Raw genomic sequence first — 20,860 nt, forward strand, 5'->3', positions numbered from 1 at the left:
GTGGGCACGTGTGTTACTTAAGAGAATCTTCGAAAATATTCGAGCAGGGAACAAAAACAAGCTCCGGGGTTGAGTTTCTTGTTACACAGAAGTAAACAAGAAACAGAAATCATATTTTCTGCTTTCGAATAGCAGAAAGCTATATTCAAGTGACAAGTTCTTCAACCCTCTGAGCCTGCAACCTGACAATAATTAGAAACATCTCATAAGTTTGTTATGAGAAAATGCTCCACAAGAACCAATGCAAAATTTGAGCTCTATCAAGACACCTAAGGCAGCCCAGACTGGACTCCGGGAGAATCCCTCCAATCCACCACTGGTACCGCCCCCTGGCCAGAACTCCACTGATGATTGGTTAACTTTCCGTCCGTCTCAGGCGCATAGCCCAATCGCGATCGGTTTTGCGTGGCGACTGGTTCCTAGGTCTTCCGGGATGACGCCTGCGTCGCGGCGGGGCGGAAGTGGCGCCGCGGGTTTGAAATCAGCAGAGTCGGCTCCAGCCGGACCAAGCGGCCGAGTGCCATGTCCACCCCACCGCTGGCGCCCGCAGGCATGGCGCCCGGGCCCTTCGGCGGCCCGCAGGCACAGCAGGCCGCGCGCGAGGTCAACACGGCCACGCTGTGCCGCATCGGGCAGGAGACGGTGCAGGACATCGTGTACCGCACCATGGAGATCTTCCAGCTGCTCCGGAACATGCAGGTGGGCGCCTGGGGCGAAAGGGGTGGTGGAAGGGGGGCCTCTCCGGGCAACCTGGGGTGGCCGTGTCGCCTTTCCATCCCGTGATCTCAGCGTGAGCATCCCCCTTGCCCTGGGAGAGCTCAAGTGCAGACTCCCCGTCCCCTCCTTACCAGTGCCCCCAACTCTGGAAGAGCTCTGGATGGCCGTCCCCTTATATTACTTGTTCCCAGCATCTGTCCGTCCCGTGCCCTGGGAATCTCTCAGGCGTGGACACACCCCCTTACACCCAGGGTCCCCAGCACGAGTCTGCCTCCTGGCCTGGGAGATTCCAGATGTAGTCACCCCACTTTTCCCAGAGCTGTTTCCCAGTATGTCTTTTCCACACCCCAGGACACTCCTGGAGCGGCCGTGCCCATTACCCCCAGAAGTGTCCCAAGCGTGTGTCTGCTACCCCCATCCGCTCCAGGAGACATCAGGTGTGATCCCCTTTACCGCCAACTCCACAGTAGCCCCAGTGCCTATCTTCAAAGATCTAGGACATCGTCGGTGGTATTAAAAGTACCGCCAATTTCTAGATTGGACCAAGTTGTGTCAAGCTTGTTTTATAAACGTTGTGTTCTCCAAAGTGCAAGTGGATCACACCATTCTTGCCTTTTAAAATGACTTTAGAAGATTTCGAGCAAAATTTCTCCCTGAAGGAGATGGCCCTGAAGCTGAAGAATTGAGACAATAGTTATCCCCCTTTCTAGGCTTAACTAGACTACAGTAAGCTGTGCTAATGGAACGTTTTGACATATTTAGGGGTATACTTGTAACTTCACCATAGTCACAATAGTGAAAATAGCCATTGCCCAAGAAGTTTCTTTGTACCACCTGTGACTTTTTTGCCTCAATCCCCAAGGAACCCGTGCTAGTTTGAGTTTAACAGCTCTGTGTAATAGGAATCATGTAGCAGGTGAGCTTTGTGGGCCAAGGTTGTTCTTTCAGCATCTATCTATATAGCTGTCACTTCTTTTTCTTACTATTTTCTTGAATGGATGCATCGCAGCGTTTACATTTCTTGATGTGTGGGTGCGAATTTGGGTTGTTTCTGCTTTGGAGCCCTTATCAACAGCGATGCCCTCATAAATAATGTCAAAGTTTGTTTTTTACGGACTTCTGTGTGGGCGTGTGCTTCATTTCCCTTGAGTAGATGGTTTAGGAGTGTAATTATTGAATCATGTATATATCGTGTCCTATATATATATGTGTGTGTTAAAGTTTTAAAATAATTTTTCTGATGTGGCTGACCGTTTTGAATCTCCATCAGCAGTCTTCGGGGATTCTAGTTTTTCTCATCTTCATCTTCATTTCTTATCGCTGTGCCTTTTTACTCTGCTGGATGCTCCTGTCACTCTGTGGCTCTCACTTCCTTCAAACCATCTTTTGAGAAGCAGAGATCTTATAATTGTGGTGGAATCCCATAACACTTGTTGATTTGTTCTGCTACAGATCTTTCGGTGTCAGACTTAATTCGTTTGTGTGTAACCCAAAGCACTGAATGTTTTCTCCTAGAAGTTTTGCTCTTTAAGTTTTCTTTATGTTTATAACCTGTCTAAATTCTGGAAGGGTAATTATAATGATTATCTGGGTCTAAGTTCATCTTTTGCCCTCAGATATCCAGATTGTTCCCACACACTTTGTAAGTTGTTGTGAGTGTTTGCTTATCCTAAGACTACAAGATGGAGAAAGCATCTTTGTTCGACTGATAAGGGTTCTATGGGCCAGAGAGGTATATTGGCGCCCTAAAGCTGCTCAGTGTGGAGTAATTGAGACCTGTCTTGAGAATTTAATAACTTTTATTTCTATGGATGCCTTAAAGACCATTTTATTGCTTTTCTTTGTGTCAAGAAAAGATAGTTGAGATTTTTGTCTTATATCTTTATAAATATGATTTTGTTTCATGGGAGTCTGTGTCAGTTACTCAATGTGCAATGTCATACAAAGATAGTATCATTATAAATGCATGCAAAGGAAAGAATGAAATTTTATGGCAGTTCCAAGTGAATAGATTACTAACAAAAATGACTGGAGTGTGGATTTCATGATGTCTCAGAATTTAGCATGCACTGTTTGTTATTTTTAGCTTTCCCTGTGCCAGCATCTGAATTAGAACATGGAGAAGCAGGTATGGTCACAGATAGCTAAACAACTATCAGCTACTTGGCTAGGTCCACAAATCTAAGAACAATTTTGAGAGGTGTTTTTAATTCCTGTTTTATAGTTAAAGAAACTGAGGGTTAAAGAGAGGATAAGTAGAGGACCTACCATCACAGACTGATGTTGGAGTTCCCTTTGTGTGTTGTCATTACCATTAATGAATAAAGAAACTGCCTTGGCCTGTTGATAGGGCAGAACTTAGCTTAGGTAGGCAGGGAAGACAGAACTGAATGCTGGGAGGAAGAGGGGCAGAGTTGAGAGACGCCATGGATTCCCTGCCAGAGATAGATGCGCTGGAACTTTGCTGGTAGGCCACAACCTCATGGTGATACACAGATGAATAGAAATGGGTTAAATTAAGATGTAAGAGTTAGCCAGTAAGAAGTTAGAGCTAATGGGCCAAGCAGTAGTTTAATTAATACAATTTCTGTGTGGTTATTTTGGTTCTGGGCGGCCGGGACAAACAAGCTGTTCCTTGCTACAACAGACGACTTTAATAACCTGCTGTTACATCACTTAAGTTGTTCCTGAGCCATCTGTATTATTAAGAGAGCTAGAACTGAACTCCATCTGAATAGAATGTGACTCTTTCTGAAAGCTCCTGCCCATAACTGGGCTCTAGGTAGGCCTGGATTTTGAACTGGTTTGTGAGGGCTGCCACGGTGTGCATCTAACTTCCACTTTTTGCTCAGACTCATCTCAAACCCTTTGGGGGACCTTACAGTGATCCTAAAAGCCTGTTGAGTTCCAAAAAGTCAGAAGTGATGATGTAAACAAATGTTCTTAACTGTGAACAGCATGGCTGTTCATCTAATCGTAGGCAGCTTATCCAACTTCCGTTACACATGGTTCGTAGTGGATATGTAAGAGGACGTTTTGAGAAAAGGAATGTGCGGACTGTTCATACCTAGCTTTCATTCCAACACACTGTTAACAATGCTCTGCTTTACTTTTACTCATTTTGTGCTCGGTCATCATCTGTATACACTGGTCAGACCCTATGAACAGGGATATCATGCCACAGTTTCTGGCATCCACTGGGAAATGAGGATCTTCTAGGACTCCAGTAGGCAGGACAACCCCATGCTCTTCAGTATACTCAGATTTCAAAACAACTGTATTCATTCGTGAAAGTGAAGCAGCATAAATACACACTGCTAAAGTTACTTCCACATATTTCTTTGAGAAAAAGTTTGTCTATTAGATCTCCTTTAGCTCCTCAAGACTCTGAAAACTGTAGACTTTCCTTAGAAACAAAATAATGAGTAAACACATTTTGAAAAATGTTTGCAAGATGTTAAGAAGCATCTCCCCAAATATCCCTGAATCCCAGATTAAGATTCCCTGTGAACAATAGCATTGCTTTGATTCTGCTTGTTATCCTTTTAATCTTTTATTGCATATTTTGGTTATATAATATATTCATAATTTAGGAATAGCAGAACACACTGCAGAGAGCATTCTACTTTCTATTCCCTGTCTGCTAGGTACCTAATCCCTCTCTGTAAGCAGTGGCTGTTAATGATTCTAGCCACTGGTTATGTTTATCTTGCAAGTGCTCTTTGGATATTTAATCAAATCTGTGCCTACATATTGTCTCATCACTCCCCTTTGCACAGACATCTGTGCATAATATTTTGTACTTTGCCTTATTCATTTGCTACACTGTAACTTACTCATATCCATAAAATACGCCCTTTCTCTTCTTATACCATATAGTAGTACACTAGGTGGAAATACTCTGATGTTGGAGCAAATGATTATGTCCCATCCAGAAGAGCACTGTAGGGCTAGAGAAATGGCTCAGTGGTTAAGAGCATTGTCTGCTCTTCCAAAGGTCCTGAGTTCAATTCTTGGCAACCACATGATGGCTCACAGCCATCTGTAATGAGGTCTAGTGCCCTCTCTGGCCTGCAGACATACAGACAGAATATTGTATACATAATAAATAAATATTTTTTTTTTAAAAAAAAACAAAACCAAAGGAGCACTGTACCTGCTGATGAGCTTTTAGAAGCGGCTAACTTATAAGAATTGTAGCGGAAGGCCGGGCGATGGTGGCGCACGCCTTTAATCCCAGCACTCGGGAGGCAGAGGCAGGCGGATCTCTGTGAGTTCGAGACCAGCCTGGTCTACAGAGCTAGTTCCAGGACAGACTCCAAAGCCACAGAGAAACCCTGTCTCGAAAAACCAAAAAAAAAAAAAAAAAAAAAAAAAGAATTGTAGCGGAATGAGTCCTCTTGTACTGCCCTCTCAAAGTTGTTCCTGTGTCCTGACTCAGACCATCACAATGGATTGATCATGCTTTTAGGTGTTTGATTATCTGACAGATAAACCACCTAACCTTTCTCCTTATTTGAGTTTGAACATTTCATCATGTATTTATGAATCTTGTGTGTTTTATTTTCTGCTATTGCTTAGTCCTATTTCAGTGTGTGTGTGTGTGTGCGCGCTTGCGTATGTGTGTTTGTGTGATTTTTTTTATCTCCCTTGTTTTCTGTGATATATTTGCAAATGTTTTCCCCAAGTTTCTCTTTTGTTTCTTCCGTTTTGTTTTGGAATTGGGTCTCACTGTGTAGCTGGAGCTACCCTTCAACCTGTGATGCTGCCTCAACTTCCTAAATGCTGAGATTATGGGATTTTAGAACTGAGCTACTGTACCTGATATATTCAGTCTGGTCTTTCTATTTTACCTTTTGATTCCTCTAGATAGTTTTTGCCCTGCTTATTTTTTAAATCTATGATTTCTTGATTTTCCAGTTCATATGATTTATTAGGTTACAGATTTTATGTCTAATTAGGAATGCCTTCTCAAATGATGAAGAATTCTGTGTGTTTTCACTGGAATTTTTGCTTTGGTAAAACTTTGGTCCTTGGAAGTAGACAAGATTCCAGGGCAAAAACTGGGAACTTGCGGGTGAGGTGGCATGGGGCAAAGGGGAAATGGGATGAGAAATATGAGAAGGGGAGGATGGGAGGAGCTCGGAGGATTGGGATGGTTGGGATATAGGAAGGATGGATACGGGAGCAGCGAAGTATATATCCTATCTAAGGGAGCCATCTTAGGGTTGGCAAGAGACTTGACTCTTGAGGGGTTCGCAGGTGTCCAGGAATATGTCCCCAGCTGGTACCTTGGGCAACTAAGGAGAGGGAACCTGAAATGACCCTATCCTATACTGATGAATATCTTGCATATCACCTTAGAATCTTCATCTGGCGATGGATCGAGGTAGAGACAGAGTCTCAATTTGGAGCAACGGTCTGAGCTCTTAAGGTCCAAATGAGGAGCAGAAGGAGGGAGAACATGAGCAAAAAATCAGGACCACGAGGAATGCACCCACCCACTGTGACAGTGGAACTGATTTATTGGGAGCCCACCAAGGCCAGCTGGTCTGGGACTGAATAAGCATGGGTTGATTCCGGACTCTCTGAGCATGGCGGTCAATGAAGACTGATGAGAAGCCAAGGACAATGGCACTAGGTTTCGATCCTAATACATGAACTGGCTTTGTGGGAGCTTAGCCTGTTTGGACGCTCACCTTTCTGGACGTAGATAGAAGGACCTTGGTCTTCCCGCAGGGCAGGGAATTTGGACTGCTCTTCAGTATCGAGAGGGAGGGGGAATGGAGTGGGGGGAGGAGAAGAGGAGTGGGGATAGGGGGAGGGAAGTGGGGGGAGGGCAATATTTGGGAGGAGGGGAGGGAAATGGGAAATGGGGAGCAGGTGGAAATTTTAATTAAAAAAGAATAAAAATAAATAAATAAGTAAAAAAAAAAAAAAAAAAACTTTGGTCCTTGTGGGATTGATCCTGTTAGGAAGTGTGATGGACAGCATTCACCTTGTTGCACAGTGGTTCATTGAAAGCTCACCTCACTACTCATTTGGTCCGCTTGCAGCTCTGTACAGATGGATTTGGCTGGGGGTGCTGGGTTCTTTCCCCTTTGCTTCTATCACTGAATGCATTCTAATTCTAATTCTAATGTAGTCTTTGAGTTTCTGTGATGGGTTTATATTTCTATGTCAGAGTGAGTGTCCTTTTTACTTTTCCACATACATCTTAGATCAAGAAAAACCTGTTAGTGGTTTTATTATGTTTTTTTTTTTTTACAGTCTAGAAAACCTTGACACTGTTAAGTCTTAGTAACCAAGATCATGGAATCTTCTTTTCTTGTTTTGCATTTGAGGTTTTTATTTTTATCATTTCTAGGTTTATTCCTAAATCTTTTCTTCTTTCTTTCTTCCCTTCTTTCTTTTTTCTGATGTACTAGGTTCTTGCTCTTCCATTTTCTTTTTAGAGATGAAAGCACACCTCTTTCTTCCTCTCCTTTAGCTTTACACTTAACTCCTTACAGAATTCCTTTACCATTGGCAGCTTTTTATGATGTCATTTGGAAACAGTGGTCCTATACTACTTCCTTTTTTATGTTTCAACCTTTCTGCCTTCCATGGTCACCCTGGCCAGCTCCTTCGCCACAGAGTACATACATCGTCAGTAACCGTGGTCTCAGTATGTGTCTTTTTCTGTTCCTGACCTGAGTGGGAATTCCTCCAATGGCTGCACATCCATCGTGATGCTGACTTTATAACCTAAATATGTTTTTCATATATGGGGGCTTTTATTATAAGAATAGATGATGAATTTAGTTGTATGCCTTTTTAGTATGTGGGAGTGTGATATATTTATGAGGTTTCATCCATATTCATGAGGGAGATGGTTATTGATGAGCCTTCCAGCTGAGTAGCTCCACCACAGCATGCAGCAGGGAGCTTAGGTGTGATTACCATACGCTCTGTAGCGTGGGGAAGCTTCATCACTCATTTAAACTGCCACTCTCGCGTCCAGAGCAATGCTTGACACACGAAAGGTGAGGAGGAAGTATAAAAACTAATATCTAAACGTACTCAGTTGGCAGATTTCAGGTGGATAATTCGTTGCATTTCAGCAAGATTGCTTTTCTTTATAATAAGACTCATCAATCATTTTGTGCATGGCATACGCTTCTCATAAACACGTAAACACACACTTAGGGGTAAAATGCTCATGAGAATTATTCAAACCATACACTAAAACTCTTGTGCCAAATATGCTACAAAGAGGAGTTCCACTTTTTACCAAGGAGCAAACCGGGTTAGATGCCATGATTCAGGAGGCCACTGCTTCTCTGCGTGAGATGTAATCGCCACACCCGTTATCAGACAGGACAGTGGGGTCATCTAACTGTCTGCGTCACTGGTGCCTGTTAATGTCTGTAAAAGGGGTTCTTAGGGGAAATCCCACACTGTATGGACGTATGAACCCTTCTAATGCCATCTTACTTTAAAATGTTGTGAGCCACAGAGCCCTTGGTATTTCGTCACACTTCCAGGTGCATTCTAACATGGGTTAATGCTGAGGATTCCTGAAACTAGAAACCATTCAAAAATTTCAGAAGATATGTCTCCTGAGCTGAGAAACTGTAACATTTATCAAAGGGACTCTGGGAAAGAGAAACAAATTATTCAAGTCTACCCAAATTCCATTTGACTGTGACTTTATTGTTTTTTTTCAATGAATATTTCTTTGGAAAAATTGTTACCGATTAATTAGCTTTGATAATCATACCCTTGGCTGATATACCTAGGCCCTTGTGTGTGTGTGGGGGGACAGATGCTATGTCTCTAGCACCTGCCTGCCTTGTACTCTGTTTTTGAAACTTGGTCTCATTACATTTCCCCACGCTGGCCTTGAATTCACGTTAGGTGGCAGGCTGGTCTTGAACATGTGAACCTCCTGAGAGGAGTTACAGGCCTGGCTGATTCTTGAATTAAGAACATTTGATGACTTAGAACATATATGATAAGAGTAATTTGCGATGATTTATTTATTATGTTTGAGTATATGTTCATTTGTACCCATATCTTCTATTAAGACTTTTTCATTAAACTCTGGTGGTTTGTGTTTTAGTTTGTACTTTGCACATCTTACCCTCTTGATCATCGTAGTTTAGATTTGAAAATGCTTCTGCAAGTTTGAGAACACACTGTTCCAATTCTGCAAAACAAAACCCTACGCTTCAGTTTTAAATATATGTGCGTGTGTATAATATATGCATGTATATTATATATTATATGTATGGATGGGTATATATGTGTGTATAAAATTCATATAAATTTATGTAATACATAAAAAATTTGTGTATTCACAAAGGTTCATCAGCTTTCTGCTTTCACGTGATAGTGATATTAAAATTGTGTATTTATAATATTAAAGGGCAAAGGCCTTTCAGCGGGTCAGCAGTCTGTTCACAGAGCCTTTTTAAAGGCTCTTTTATTGCAGTGAAACACTGTACCAGGTTGCTAATAAATTAATGTAGATTACTTTTAAAATTTCAATATTTTTATTGTTTTCTTTTACCTGCCAAGCTGCCAAATGGCGTCACTTATCATACCGGAACTTACCAAGACCGGCTAACAAAGCTACAGGACCATCTTCGCCAGCTTTCTATTCTCTTCAGGAAGCTAAGACTGGTCTACGACAAATGCAACGAGAACTGCGGCGGCATGGACCCCATTCCTGTCGAGGTACGTGTCCGTAGCAGGAGTGCGCATGTCAGAGGCGGAGGAAGGTCAACACATCAGGTTTTTTTCTTTCTCCTTTTAGCAATATTCTCCATTTTTAATATTTTTTTTGCTTCTGAGAAGAGATAAAATTGTGTTTATTTTTCATTAATGATTTTTGTAGCATTTGTTTTCCAGCCTTGTAGTGATATTTTTGTGTTTATGCATTTGTTGGGATTTTAATGACTGTGATTTCTTCTGTTTTTCTTAGAAAAATTAGTTAGTTATCATGGCAGTTTTTAACCATTGCTAGGAAAAGTTGTGTTTGATAGAACTTGATCGAAATGGTAGTGACTAGAAATCAGAACACAGTTGATCTGGGAATGAAACAGGAAGTAACGAGCTGAAGCCAGCGCCAGCGGTCAGAGATCAGACTTTGAGGAGACATAGATTAGAAGTGAGGGGGAAGCGGTGACGGGGAGGAGGACTGGAATCGAGGGTTGGGGCACTGACTTCTGCCACCAAATTCAAGAGACCAGAACATATGAACATGATGAAGGAGGGAAAGTCTGTGGAGAGGTTGAAGGAATAAAGAGAAAACAGGAGCACTGCCATTCTGGAGTCTGTCTTCAGACAGTGCTGCAGCAGGAGACGAGAGAAGGGTGCTTGTGGATGCAGGTCAGGTATATGTGCCCCAAGAATATAGAACCGTTTGCCAAATGGATCCTTCTCTGACTGTTCCTTCATGATAATTTACCATGTCCGCTGCATGTACAAGGGGTTTTCTCCAGTAAGCATTCACAGGCCACACATAATTTAGAATATTTTTTGCTAGAAGTATCACTGCTCTGTATTTTTTTTCCTTTTTTATTATATTTTTTTTTAAAAAATACCAATCCAAATTCCCACTCCCTCCCCTCCTCCAATTCCCTCCACACACCCTCCTACCCCACCTCCCTCCGATCCTAAGAGAGGGCAAGGGCAAGGCTCAGTTCATTTCTTAAAAGTAGTTCTCAGCCGGGCGGTGGTGGCACACGCCTTTAATCCCAGCACTCAGAAGGCAGAGGCAGGCGGTTCTCTGTGAGTTCGAGACCAGCCTGGTCTACAAGAGATAGTTCCAGGACAGGCTCCAAAACCACAGAGAAACCCTGTCTCGAAAAAACCAAAAAAAAAAAAAAAAAAAAAAAAAGTAGTTCTCATACCTAAAAGAAATTAAGACAAATAAAAATTCTTGCAGCCAGTGGAGTTCTGAATGTCAAGTTGATGGCACTTGCATCACAAATGTCCTCAAAGGTCCATTCTTGTAGTGTAAAGGAAAGAGTGCCTTACTTGAACAGACTGAAGGTCTCTGAGTAGATGCTGCATCTCACTTGACGTGCGTCTTTCAGTGATTTAGCCAGCATCTAGCAATTACGTATTTGCAGACTGAGTGAACAGAGTCTAACTTGATATATGACAACCAGTAGTTTTTTGAGGGGAGGATAAGCTTTGTTATTGTTGCTGTTTTCAGTTAAACACAGTGAACTTTATTGGAAAACGAAGGTTTTTTGTGGTTAATCTTTTTAATTTTTGATTAAATGGTTCCTCAGTGGATGCAGTCTCTGTAGTAGTCTGATTCACATATCTGGACCCCGTTTTGTATTTCTCTTGGTCACTTCCAGCAACTTATTCCATATGTGGATGAGGATGGCTCAAAGAACGACGACCGGACTGGCCCACCTCGTTTTGCTAGTGAAGAGAGACGAGAAATTGCAGAAGTCAACAAAGTGAGTTATTAGTCTGCTCATTTTATATTTCAGAGTCCTCGATTAAGAATTATTATGGAGTCTAGCCTAGCTTAACTCTAAAACATAGTTTGAGCTTGGGAATTGTGTGGTGTTGTTTTTGCAGAAGATTCACCCTATTTAGAGCAGTTGCAGGAGGAGAAAGGGAAGCGGAGCTGCTGCCCGAGGAGTTGGGGGAGATGGTGGCTCTCACTCAGCAGAGCCTCAGAGAGGAGAGATGGTGGCTCTCACTCAGCAGAGCCTCAGAGAGGAGAGATCATGGCTCTCACTCAGCAGAACCTCAGAAAGGAGAGATTGTGGATCTCACTCAGCTAAGCCCTCAGAGAGGAGAGATGGTGGATCTCACTCAGCAGAGCCCAGGGCACTCAGTCACAGCCTGTTCACTTCCCTGAGCCCAGCTTGGTCTTCTACATGTCAGCAAATAATGAAAACTTACCAGCAGGAAATGTGATGGAGAAACTACAGAATTATGACAGAATTATCGTACCTCTACTCTAAAAAGTTCTCACAGAGAAGCATTTATTAAGCTTCAGATTCTCATGAAACAGAATAGGAGGAAGAGTTGAGGGTTCATTCTGTGGTGGAGATTTGGCCCAGCCCACCAAAAACTAACCACTAAGCTACCAGCCTTACTCTTTACCTTACAAACACAGATGCCCCATACTGTCTTCATTCTACTTGATAGACTCCACCAATGTGTTAACAGTCTCTTGTAGCCAAATGGCCTCCTGAGCTGTGTGAAGGAAATTCAGTTCACACCCATAACACAGACTGCCAGTTCTTGGGAAGTGCTCTTCTCAGGTGGTTGAAAGGCGTTCAGGATACTCCAGCCCATGTGTGCTGACTCAATGCTTGAATCAAGATCAGTTTCTCTTTTTACCTTCTTATTTTTCATAAGTAGCCAGAGTTTTATACAAGTAGAGTATAAAAATATTCCTGTTTAAAAAGTCATATAATAAAATCAGCCAGTGTGCTCAATATTATTGGGAGGCTATGACCAGTTCAGAAAGACAGCACCCAAGTGCTCAAAATCTGGAGTCATTATATACAAGCTTGTTAGCGTGTTCGGAAAAAGCTCACCTGATAAACTAGTATAGTCTATAAAAAGTTCTGTAAAAGAAGGGATTAGCGCCAGACAGCCTGAAACTATCCACTTACAATGCTGTTAGCCACTGTGTCTCTTCCCAGCTCTCTTCACAGTAGAAACAAGACTTACTAAGTGAATAGGAATTGCAACAGTGACTGGCCCTGTTAAATCCAAAATTTTGAATAGCTAAGAAGTCCTTGGGAAAGCAATAAATATTATAAAAGTACCAATCTTAATTATTTCATAATTTGCTGCAGAATAATCCAAATCCAAATAAGACTTAGCTTGAAAGCATGCAAAAAATAAGAGTCTTTTCGTACAATACTAGGAAAAGAAACAAGTAAAGCCAAAATGAGATCTTCTTTTGAAAATATACAAAAATATACTTTAAAATCCAATAAATAAGACTAATAATGCAGAATTGTTTGCTTCAAAAATTAAAGTTAATATGAAGCAAATTATAAAGGCATAAATAAGCATGTACTGCTGATTGGTAAAATAATAGCCAGAGAAACAACTTTTTTGGTGAATATGAGAATTTAATATGACAGGAAAGGGATTATGTGGAAAATGAATCTTTAGAAATAGAAAATTGGTGGAATTAGCTAACTTTTACAGCACTGTATATTGAAATGAATTTCAAAGTTAAGAATTATGTACAAAAGAACTAAACTATTAGAGAAATAATAAAGAAAATGTGCATTAAAATCAAAGAGAAAGAAAAAAGTGAGTTAGAATTAAATACTGTAACTTAGGACTCTATTCTTTGAGAGTTATATAGTATATTGTTTCCGGTTTTTGTTTGTTTTTTTTCCCCCAGATCTTTCCAGATCCCCCACAAACCTACTCAACTTCATGTTCTTTCTCTTTCTTAAATCGACAACTGGGGGATCTGCCTGGGACAGACCTATGCATATGTTATAGTTGTGTAGCTTGTTGGACTCTGAACAGCAGGAACAGGGACTATCTCTGATTCTTTTACTGTCTTTTGGGGTCCTACTCCTCGTACTGGGTCACCTGCCCAGATGTACTATGTGGGGAGGTGCTTAGTCTTGCTGCAACTTGATATACCCTGTTTTGTTGATACTCATGGGAGAACTGCCATTTCCTAAACAGGAGCAGAGGAGGAATGGATTGGGGGTGGGAACAGAGGGAGTTGAGGGAGGGACTAGGAGGAGAGGAGTGGGGGAAACTGCAGCCGCGATGTAAAATAAGTAAATAAATTTAAAAAGAAAGAACAAAGATATAGTTTAACACATTTTAAGCATAACAACAACAAAGAAAAGCAGCCACTGAAACCATGGAGTCGGATTTGCATGGACCAGCTGATCTTGAGCGTGGGGCCTGCTCTCCAGTGTGGTTGATGCTCAGTGTCACTCCACTGCAGAGCACTGGTTTCCCTCCAGCGGCAGCAGCTACCATTCACAGAGAGTCTTGGCCAGGAATGGGGACTTGTGCCCACTTCCTGTCCTTTGTGCTGGGAATCGCCTGGCTTGAGCTCGTATAGGTTTTGTAGACGCTGCCGTAGTCTCTGTGAGTTCGTATTGCATCTACCCTGTTGTGTCTGGGAAAAGTTGTTTCCTTAAAATTATGCACTCTTTCCGGCTCTTGGACTCTTCTGACCCCGTTTGCACGGAGATCTCTGAGCCTTGAGGGGAAGGATGTGATGAAGGTGGTCTGTTTAGGGCTCAGTACTTTCACTGTCCCAACGTTGTCCAGTTGTGTCTCAGTGTTAACTGCCATCTACCAAAGGAAGAAGCCTCTCTGATCAGGGTTGATCTGTGGTGATAGCATTGATCTATGGCTGTAGCAGTATATCATTGGGAGTTGTATTGCTGTGTTCCTTTAGCAGAATAATAATAGCAGGTTTCCTTCTGGGTCCATAACCTATCTAGTCTCAGATTCTTGGCCTCATTAATAATACCAGCTCTAGGTTCTGTCTCATGGAGTGGGCCCTGAGTCCAATCAAACAGTGGTTGGGCCCTCCCCTAGCATTCATGCCAGTATTGCAACAGTGACCATTTCCTGTAGGCGGGTCATTATTATAGCTCACAAACCTTACAACTTGTTTTTTAAGGGTAAATAATGATTTTAAAAAGAACATCTCCAGCAAAAGGAGAAATAATTAGTCACCGTTCTGACAAAAACAGTAGGAAATTGCTTGGCTGATTACTTTTCCCCATGTGGTTTTATAAGTTTTGTTGCTGTGGAGAAAAAAAAAAAAGAGAGAAGAAGAAGAGAAAAGATGATCATACATCCTTTCCCCACAGTATTTTCCTGGAATTTTCATTTTAAGTTTTTGAGTTTTTTGTTTGTTTGTTTTTTAACAGTTCATCAGATAGTTAGATACACAGATTCCCAAAAGTCTGGCAGTTTAGCAGTCGGAGTCCCTGTTTCTGTGTTTATTTTCTGGTGCATCCTGAGTGACTTAACCCAGAGTCTATATAGTTACATTAGTGAATTGCAGGTTTTTACAGAGAAGAAACATTCAATTTAGGTATTTTAAATTCCCCATTAAAGCCAAACTCTGTATTGTGTGGAAATTTTTTTCAAAGGAATGTGGGGTGGGAGAGGGAGTATGTGTCTTCTCTTGACAGGCCAGAGACAGCGCCTGTCCGACGACCTCTAGCTTCTCTGTATTGCTTAGGAGCTCTCAGACCTGCATTCTCTGCTTTGGATGCATGTGTGTGTGTGCTCGTGTGCTGGCCAGAGATGTAGGGTGGCCTACCCTATCACGCCCCACCCGGTTTCTTTGAAGCAGGGTCAGTCCTCTGAACCTGGAGCTTGGCATTTTGGCTAGAGCAGTTCATGGGACCTGCACCTCCACACTGGGGTTAGAGATATATGTGGATGTACCCTATTTCTATGTGGGTGCTGGGACCTGCACCTCCACACTGGGGTTAGATGTGCGTGGAAACTCCCAGCTTCTACGTGGGTGCTAAGGATCCAAACCAGGATTTCTGTTCTTAAATAGCACACACTTTCCCCATGGTGTAATCTCCATAGCCCCTATTACAGATTTTGGATACCAGAGAATGGTGGTGACCAGAAGCTAAACATAGAAGGGCTTAGGATTCATTAACGTAAACTTCAGACTAGACTGATGAATAGAATAAAATTCACTGCTGGAAAAAAAATGTCAGTAGATTGGGAGGATATTGAGGTCAGAGGACAACTTTAGGGGATTGGTTCTCTCCATGGTGTGGGTCAGTGATCAGATTAATTCCTCAGATTTGGCAGCTGGTACCATTACCCACTACCAGCCAGCCTTGAAAATATTTATATACTGAGTTCTCCTGGTCTGTTGATATACACATACAGGTATATGTTTATGTGTATATACATTGGCTTAAATAGTTGCCCTTAGATGATAAATGTATAAATCTAATCACATGGTTGCTGTACTGAAACAAATATTTCATTGGTTTCATTTGTAAAGGAGTTATAATATTCATAAATGTGATATATTTGTCTTCCTCACATATGTTATGTTAAAACATATTCTTAATGCAAATACATATTTTCCCTTTTCCCCATCAGTTCATACAGTTGGTAAGTAGTCAGGACTGTACCTTAATGTGTCAGCTTTCTGTTATTGTAGCAAATATGAGACAAACAAGCATAAGCAGAGGAAGCATTTGCTTTGCTTCAAGATGTGGAGCTTTTAGTCTATGTCTGCTGACCCTGTTGCTCTGAGCCTGCTGTGGCTCAGCACATTATAGCAGCTCTAGAGATGTAGAAGCAGGTGTATCTCTGTGTGTTTGAGGCCCGCCTGGTCTACAGAGCCCTTCCAGGACAGCCAGGACTTTTACATATAGAAACCTCACCTCAAACAAACAAACAAAAAGATTCTGAGATTCTAGAGAAAGCAGCAGGGTTCCCCACCCCGTGGCATGGTTAGGGAATATTTGCAGAAAGAAGACTATTTGTGCCATATTTTAGTACGGTGGCATTTGTATTAAATAAGGTGCTTCTTGGCCTTTGAGTCATGCACTCGGCCCTCTATATTTGATGGAAATCACTAGGGGAAATGGCCTGGTGGCCATAGCCAGGTTTTGCTGTTTTAATACCTTTGCCATTCGCATCCTGCTTTTGAGATCCTTAAGCCCTGTTTTCCTAGTAAAGGGGGTCTGCTTTGGGAATCTCAGAATTGAGTTTCCTCTCACCTAGAAGTATTTTGTTGATGGGAAATGAGATTGGAAGAGGTGCTGGGTAGTATCGAAAGGTTGACGTGTAATCGAGCCCAAACATTTGGAAATTAAAGCATTTTTTTTCTCAAGTGCCACAGCCTTTATATGAATATTAAATTACATGGTCTGACTTAGCAGAAACATCTTTTGTAAGATCCACTCCGCTTCCACGCTCACCTGTTAATGGAACGAATTATGCACAGCTGATGGGTTTTGAAAATAGCAGCTGTCAGCCCCTGTTAAAATCAATCAGTGGCAAGATTGTATACATTATATCTTATATCGTGTCATGAAATGTATTTACAGCTTAGCCACTAATAAGCATGACTGTCAGCTTCCCTGTTGACAGTCTCATGGCGTGCTTTGACTCCACAGATTTTACTTGTGTGATAACTTTTTCATTAAAATTTTGTCTTTTTTGAGTTATACTACCCTGATACCTTGTTTTATACTTAAAAAAAAAATAGTGTTGCTCGGATTTTGGTGTTAGCTCACAAATACCCTTAAATTTTAGGAGCTAATGAGACCAGCATATCAGAATTCATATTTGCAAATGAGTGTTCTTGAAAACTGAGTGGGAGGCTCCACATTTACCCAGTGACGGCGCCATCGAGGTCGCCCTCTACAAATGCGTTTTGGATACTGTTTAATAAAATCTGTTTTAACTACCCAGGATCATGATTTTGTTTCTTCTAGTTTCTTCCAAGTCTTTACTGACATGTGAAGGCTAGGCTTGTTCCTGAGGCTTAGTTTTAGGTGGTTCTCAGCTGTCTCTGAAACTGGAGTTCCCCACTCCTGTCCCCTGTCCTCACATCTGCAGTTCGCCTTTGCATTTCGGTTTCATGGTCCTTTCGCCCTCCACCTCCTCGTCACCCATCGTCTCACCAAGTCCTTTCGCTCTGCTCACTGCCAGCTGGTTGAGATGCCAGGAGGATACTATCATTTGCTGGCCTTTGGGAGGCTGTCTGGCCGTGCCTTCCCCCCACTTGATGCTGAGGTTCCGAAAACCTTCAAGGTGGTCACACTCAAGATATGTTAAAACTTCATACTTCGAATTATTGTTTGTTTGTTTGTTTTGAGAACAGGTTCCACAATGTAGCTCTGGCTGGTGTTGAACTCACTGTGTAACTCAGCTGAGCTCAGGCTTACAGCCATTATCCTGCTTGAGCATCTCAGCTGTTGGGAGCAGCCATGCCCCACTTTTAAAATTAGATTGTTTTTTTAAATTACTGTTTATCCTTTTATTTTTTCTCAATAGCTCTCTGTCTCTGTCTCTCTTTTCATAACACTTAAAAAGTTGGAATTAAAAAGGAGACCCTGGTACCCAAAGTATTCTCCAGCTAGAAGTGATGGTTTATTGAGGCACCATAGACTTGAACATCCATGGACCCACCGTGAAGCCATGTGCCAACATTACTAACTCAAATTCGGTGCTTTTCAGCCACAAGTCTGTGATTGATCATCACTTCCTTTGCGATAATCACACAGAAAGTGTGATTACCGACAGTACCTAAGCTCTAGCCCATTCATACGAGAGGAAACTGAGGAAAACTTGTCTTAGTCGGACGTTTCTTCTGTGCCTGTGCTACCCTACTTTCACACGTGAATTTCATTTAATCAGTATTATTAGTAGCATTAAAATGTCTGTAATTGCTTCTCTGCCTTCTAGTAAAAGTATTTAATGTCCCCTTTAGTGACCTTCTTCCTGCTTGTGACTTCTGAGTCTATATACAAGTAATAAAAGCAGGTCACTTAATCTCAGCTTGCTTTTTAATGAAGTAATAATACTTTAGACTTTTTCCTAGTGTATATATAATAGTTTACCTGGAGGCAATTAAATAGAGTATTTTTAAAATAATCTAATTAAATTTTTATATCTTTGGATTTAATGTTTCCCAAGAGTTACTGAATAATAATTATTATTATTATAACTGGTAAGGATGCTAACCAGAATTTCTGTTTGTATCACATGTTATCTAAGCTGATATCTATCACCTAGAACTTGAAGAAAGGAGTCTTAAGATATGTGTGAACTGTAGTCTAGTCGAGCCCAGGAATAGAGATGCAGGGGCATATGCAAGGCTTACTGTGGGCGTCTTCCTTGTCACTAGGCCACTTTCTTTTCATTTCTAGAATTAGAAGTAGTCTGTGATTCATCTTAGAACAGTAACTTCTGCTGCACCTGGAAGACTGATTTTGCATGGACCATTGTATTATGTTTCTTGTCCTGACAGCTTACATTCTGTGTCTATCACCAAGTGTCAAGTGCTTACTTCTGTGTTAAGCAACTGTAATATTTTAGGCAAATCAAACCACTTGATTCTCCCATGAACTCTTAAGAGGTAGAGTCAGTGATTACCTTCATCCTTCTGGTGTGAAGTTGAACAATTTGGCCAGTGTCCTCCATTTATAATTGGTACAGAGCTGAGCATTTGATCAACCATAACATCTGGATGGAAAGTGTAGTGCTAACCATTATGTTCCATTGCCCTACAACATCTAAGTACTGGATTTATCACAGTTAAATGTGTCACATAGTTAAGGTAGAATGGGGGCAGAGACCAGAAGCCTCTGTGGACTTATGTTAGAAATAAGGGAATGAATCTGTTAGGGTCTGTGAAAGCGAGAAAGGGTAGAAGCTATGATGCTTCGAATGAGAACGGCCCCCACAGACACGTATGCTGTGGTAATTCCTTCAGCCAATAGCCTTTAAGATACTGGCCCACTTTGGGCATGGTCAAATGTACTGCATGCACAGATGTAAAAAAAAATGTGTGCAGCCCAGGGCTACTGGATTTGGTTCCTGTTCCCTGTTCATGCAGACGACTGCTGATCTGAGTCTACCCCTAAATAAAGAAACCTTTATTATGCTCCGTTCTGGGCTAATGTGGTACCACTGTATTATAATCGACAACACTCGTATATTTGAATACTTAGCCCCTAGTTGGTAAGAAAACAAACAAAACCTGGGCAGTATAACCTTGTTGGAGGAGGTGTGTCACTAAGGATGGGCTTTGAGGTTTCAAAAGTCTCAAGCCATTCCTAGCTTCTCTCTCTCTTTCTTTTCTCTTTCTTTTTTCTTTCTCTGCCCCCCCCCCTTCTCTCTTTCTCTCTCTGCCTGTTAGTAGTCATCTCAAAATGTGAGCTGTCAGCTATTGCTCCGGTTCCATGTCTGCCTCCCTGCTGCCATGCTCCTCGCCGTGATAGTCATGGGTTCTAACTCTGGGATTGTTAACCCCAGGTAAACTCTTTGGTCATGACTTATTACGGCAATACAAAACTAACCAACACAGAGAGCTTTCTGTCTGGCAGGATGTCTGGGTTCGCTTCTGTCTGGATCATTGGGTCCAAGCTTAGTGCAGTTCAGTCTTCTAGTATCGTTGTCTATATATTTTACTTCACATTGTGGTAAATTCTTTTGTTTTCACAGAAACTGAAACAGAAGAACCAGCAGCTGAAGCAGATTATGGACCAATTACGGAATCTCATCTGGGACATAAATGCCATGTTGGCAATGAGGAACTAAACTGATTTTTAAATCTCTTGCTCTACGCGTGTGATACAATTGGATTTCCCCCCAAGTATTCTTCCTTTGGAAAGATTATTTATCTCTCTAGTTTAATGGCTAGCACTGAAGTTCCTGTTTTCATGTTAAAGTATTCACTGCCTCTTTTTTTTTTTTTAAATGCTCTTGGTTCTATACAAGATTATTATAATAGTCTTTGATAGGGTGTGAGTTTTGTTTAATCTTCATGAATTGAATAATTGCTTTTTAAAAGCAAAATGAAGCTTAATAAATAAATTTTTAAACATAACCAGTGTGTTTGCTTCTTTTATTTATCCTTTTCAAAGAGAGGTAAAGTATAAATATTTCAGCATATTACCAACCAAAGTTTATCTCTGAAAGAAATTAATTAAAATTAAAAATACATTACCACCTAAGCTTCTATCTTAATTCAATTTCATTTTTAAACCAGTAAAATAAGAAACTAGCTTGTTGCTCAATTACTTTTCTTGGGTTCTTTGGGTGTTTTTCTGAATTGAAATGAGAGAGGTGATCAGAGGACTGTACAAACTGGTCATAGATATGTGCTCAGCTGGAACCTGCCATGGGCCTAGTAGCAGAACCCTGCCTGTCAGAGACATGCTGATCCCAAGTGTGTTTCCAAACACTGGAGTTCTCATCTAGACCGTTCTTAGGACACTGGCTCTCACCCTTCCTAATGCTGTGGCCCTTCTGCATATGGTTACAGTTCTTCATAACCATAAAACTGCTTTGTTGCTATTTATAACTTTACATTATAAATTGCAATGTTAATATTTGATATGCAGATGGTTTTAGGTGACCCTGTGAAAGGGTTGTTTCACCCATCCCTACCCCACAA

At 41.4% G+C, this 20,860-nt stretch overlaps 1 protein-coding gene across 1 annotated transcript; it reads left to right on the forward strand.

Annotated features, from left to right (window-relative positions):
• Positions 1 to 439: 439 nt before the first annotated feature.
• On the forward strand, positions 440 to 20,284 carry Med30 (mediator complex subunit 30). The gene is made up of 4 exons (XM_057792339.1): positions 440 to 699; positions 9,280 to 9,438; positions 11,076 to 11,180; positions 19,906 to 20,284. The coding sequence occupies exons 1-4, from the start codon at positions 523 to 525 to the stop codon at positions 19,999 to 20,001; spliced, it is 537 nt and encodes a 178-aa protein (XP_057648322.1). The 5' UTR covers positions 440 to 522; the 3' UTR covers positions 20,002 to 20,284.
• The last annotated feature ends 576 nt before the right edge of the window (positions 20,285 to 20,860 follow it).

This window comes from Chionomys nivalis, chromosome 17 (assembly GCF_950005125.1).
Source record: "Chionomys nivalis chromosome 17, mChiNiv1.1, whole genome shotgun sequence".
NCBI classification, from domain to species: domain Eukaryota; kingdom Metazoa; phylum Chordata; class Mammalia; order Rodentia; family Cricetidae; genus Chionomys; species Chionomys nivalis.

Bases quoted from the DNA above. Each gene is read 5' to 3' on its own strand.
- Med30 (XM_057792339.1), top strand. From the start codon at position 523: ATGTCCACCCCACCGCTGGCGCCCGCAGGCATGGCGCCCGGGCCCTTC. The intron at 700-9,279 runs GTGGGCGCCTGG...TTACCTGCCAAG, and splicing joins AGCTGCTCCGGAACATGCAG to CTGCCAAATGGCGTCACTTA. The intron at 11,181-19,905 runs GTGAGTTATTAG...TTGTTTTCACAG, and splicing joins AAATTGCAGAAGTCAACAAA to AAACTGAAACAGAAGAACCA.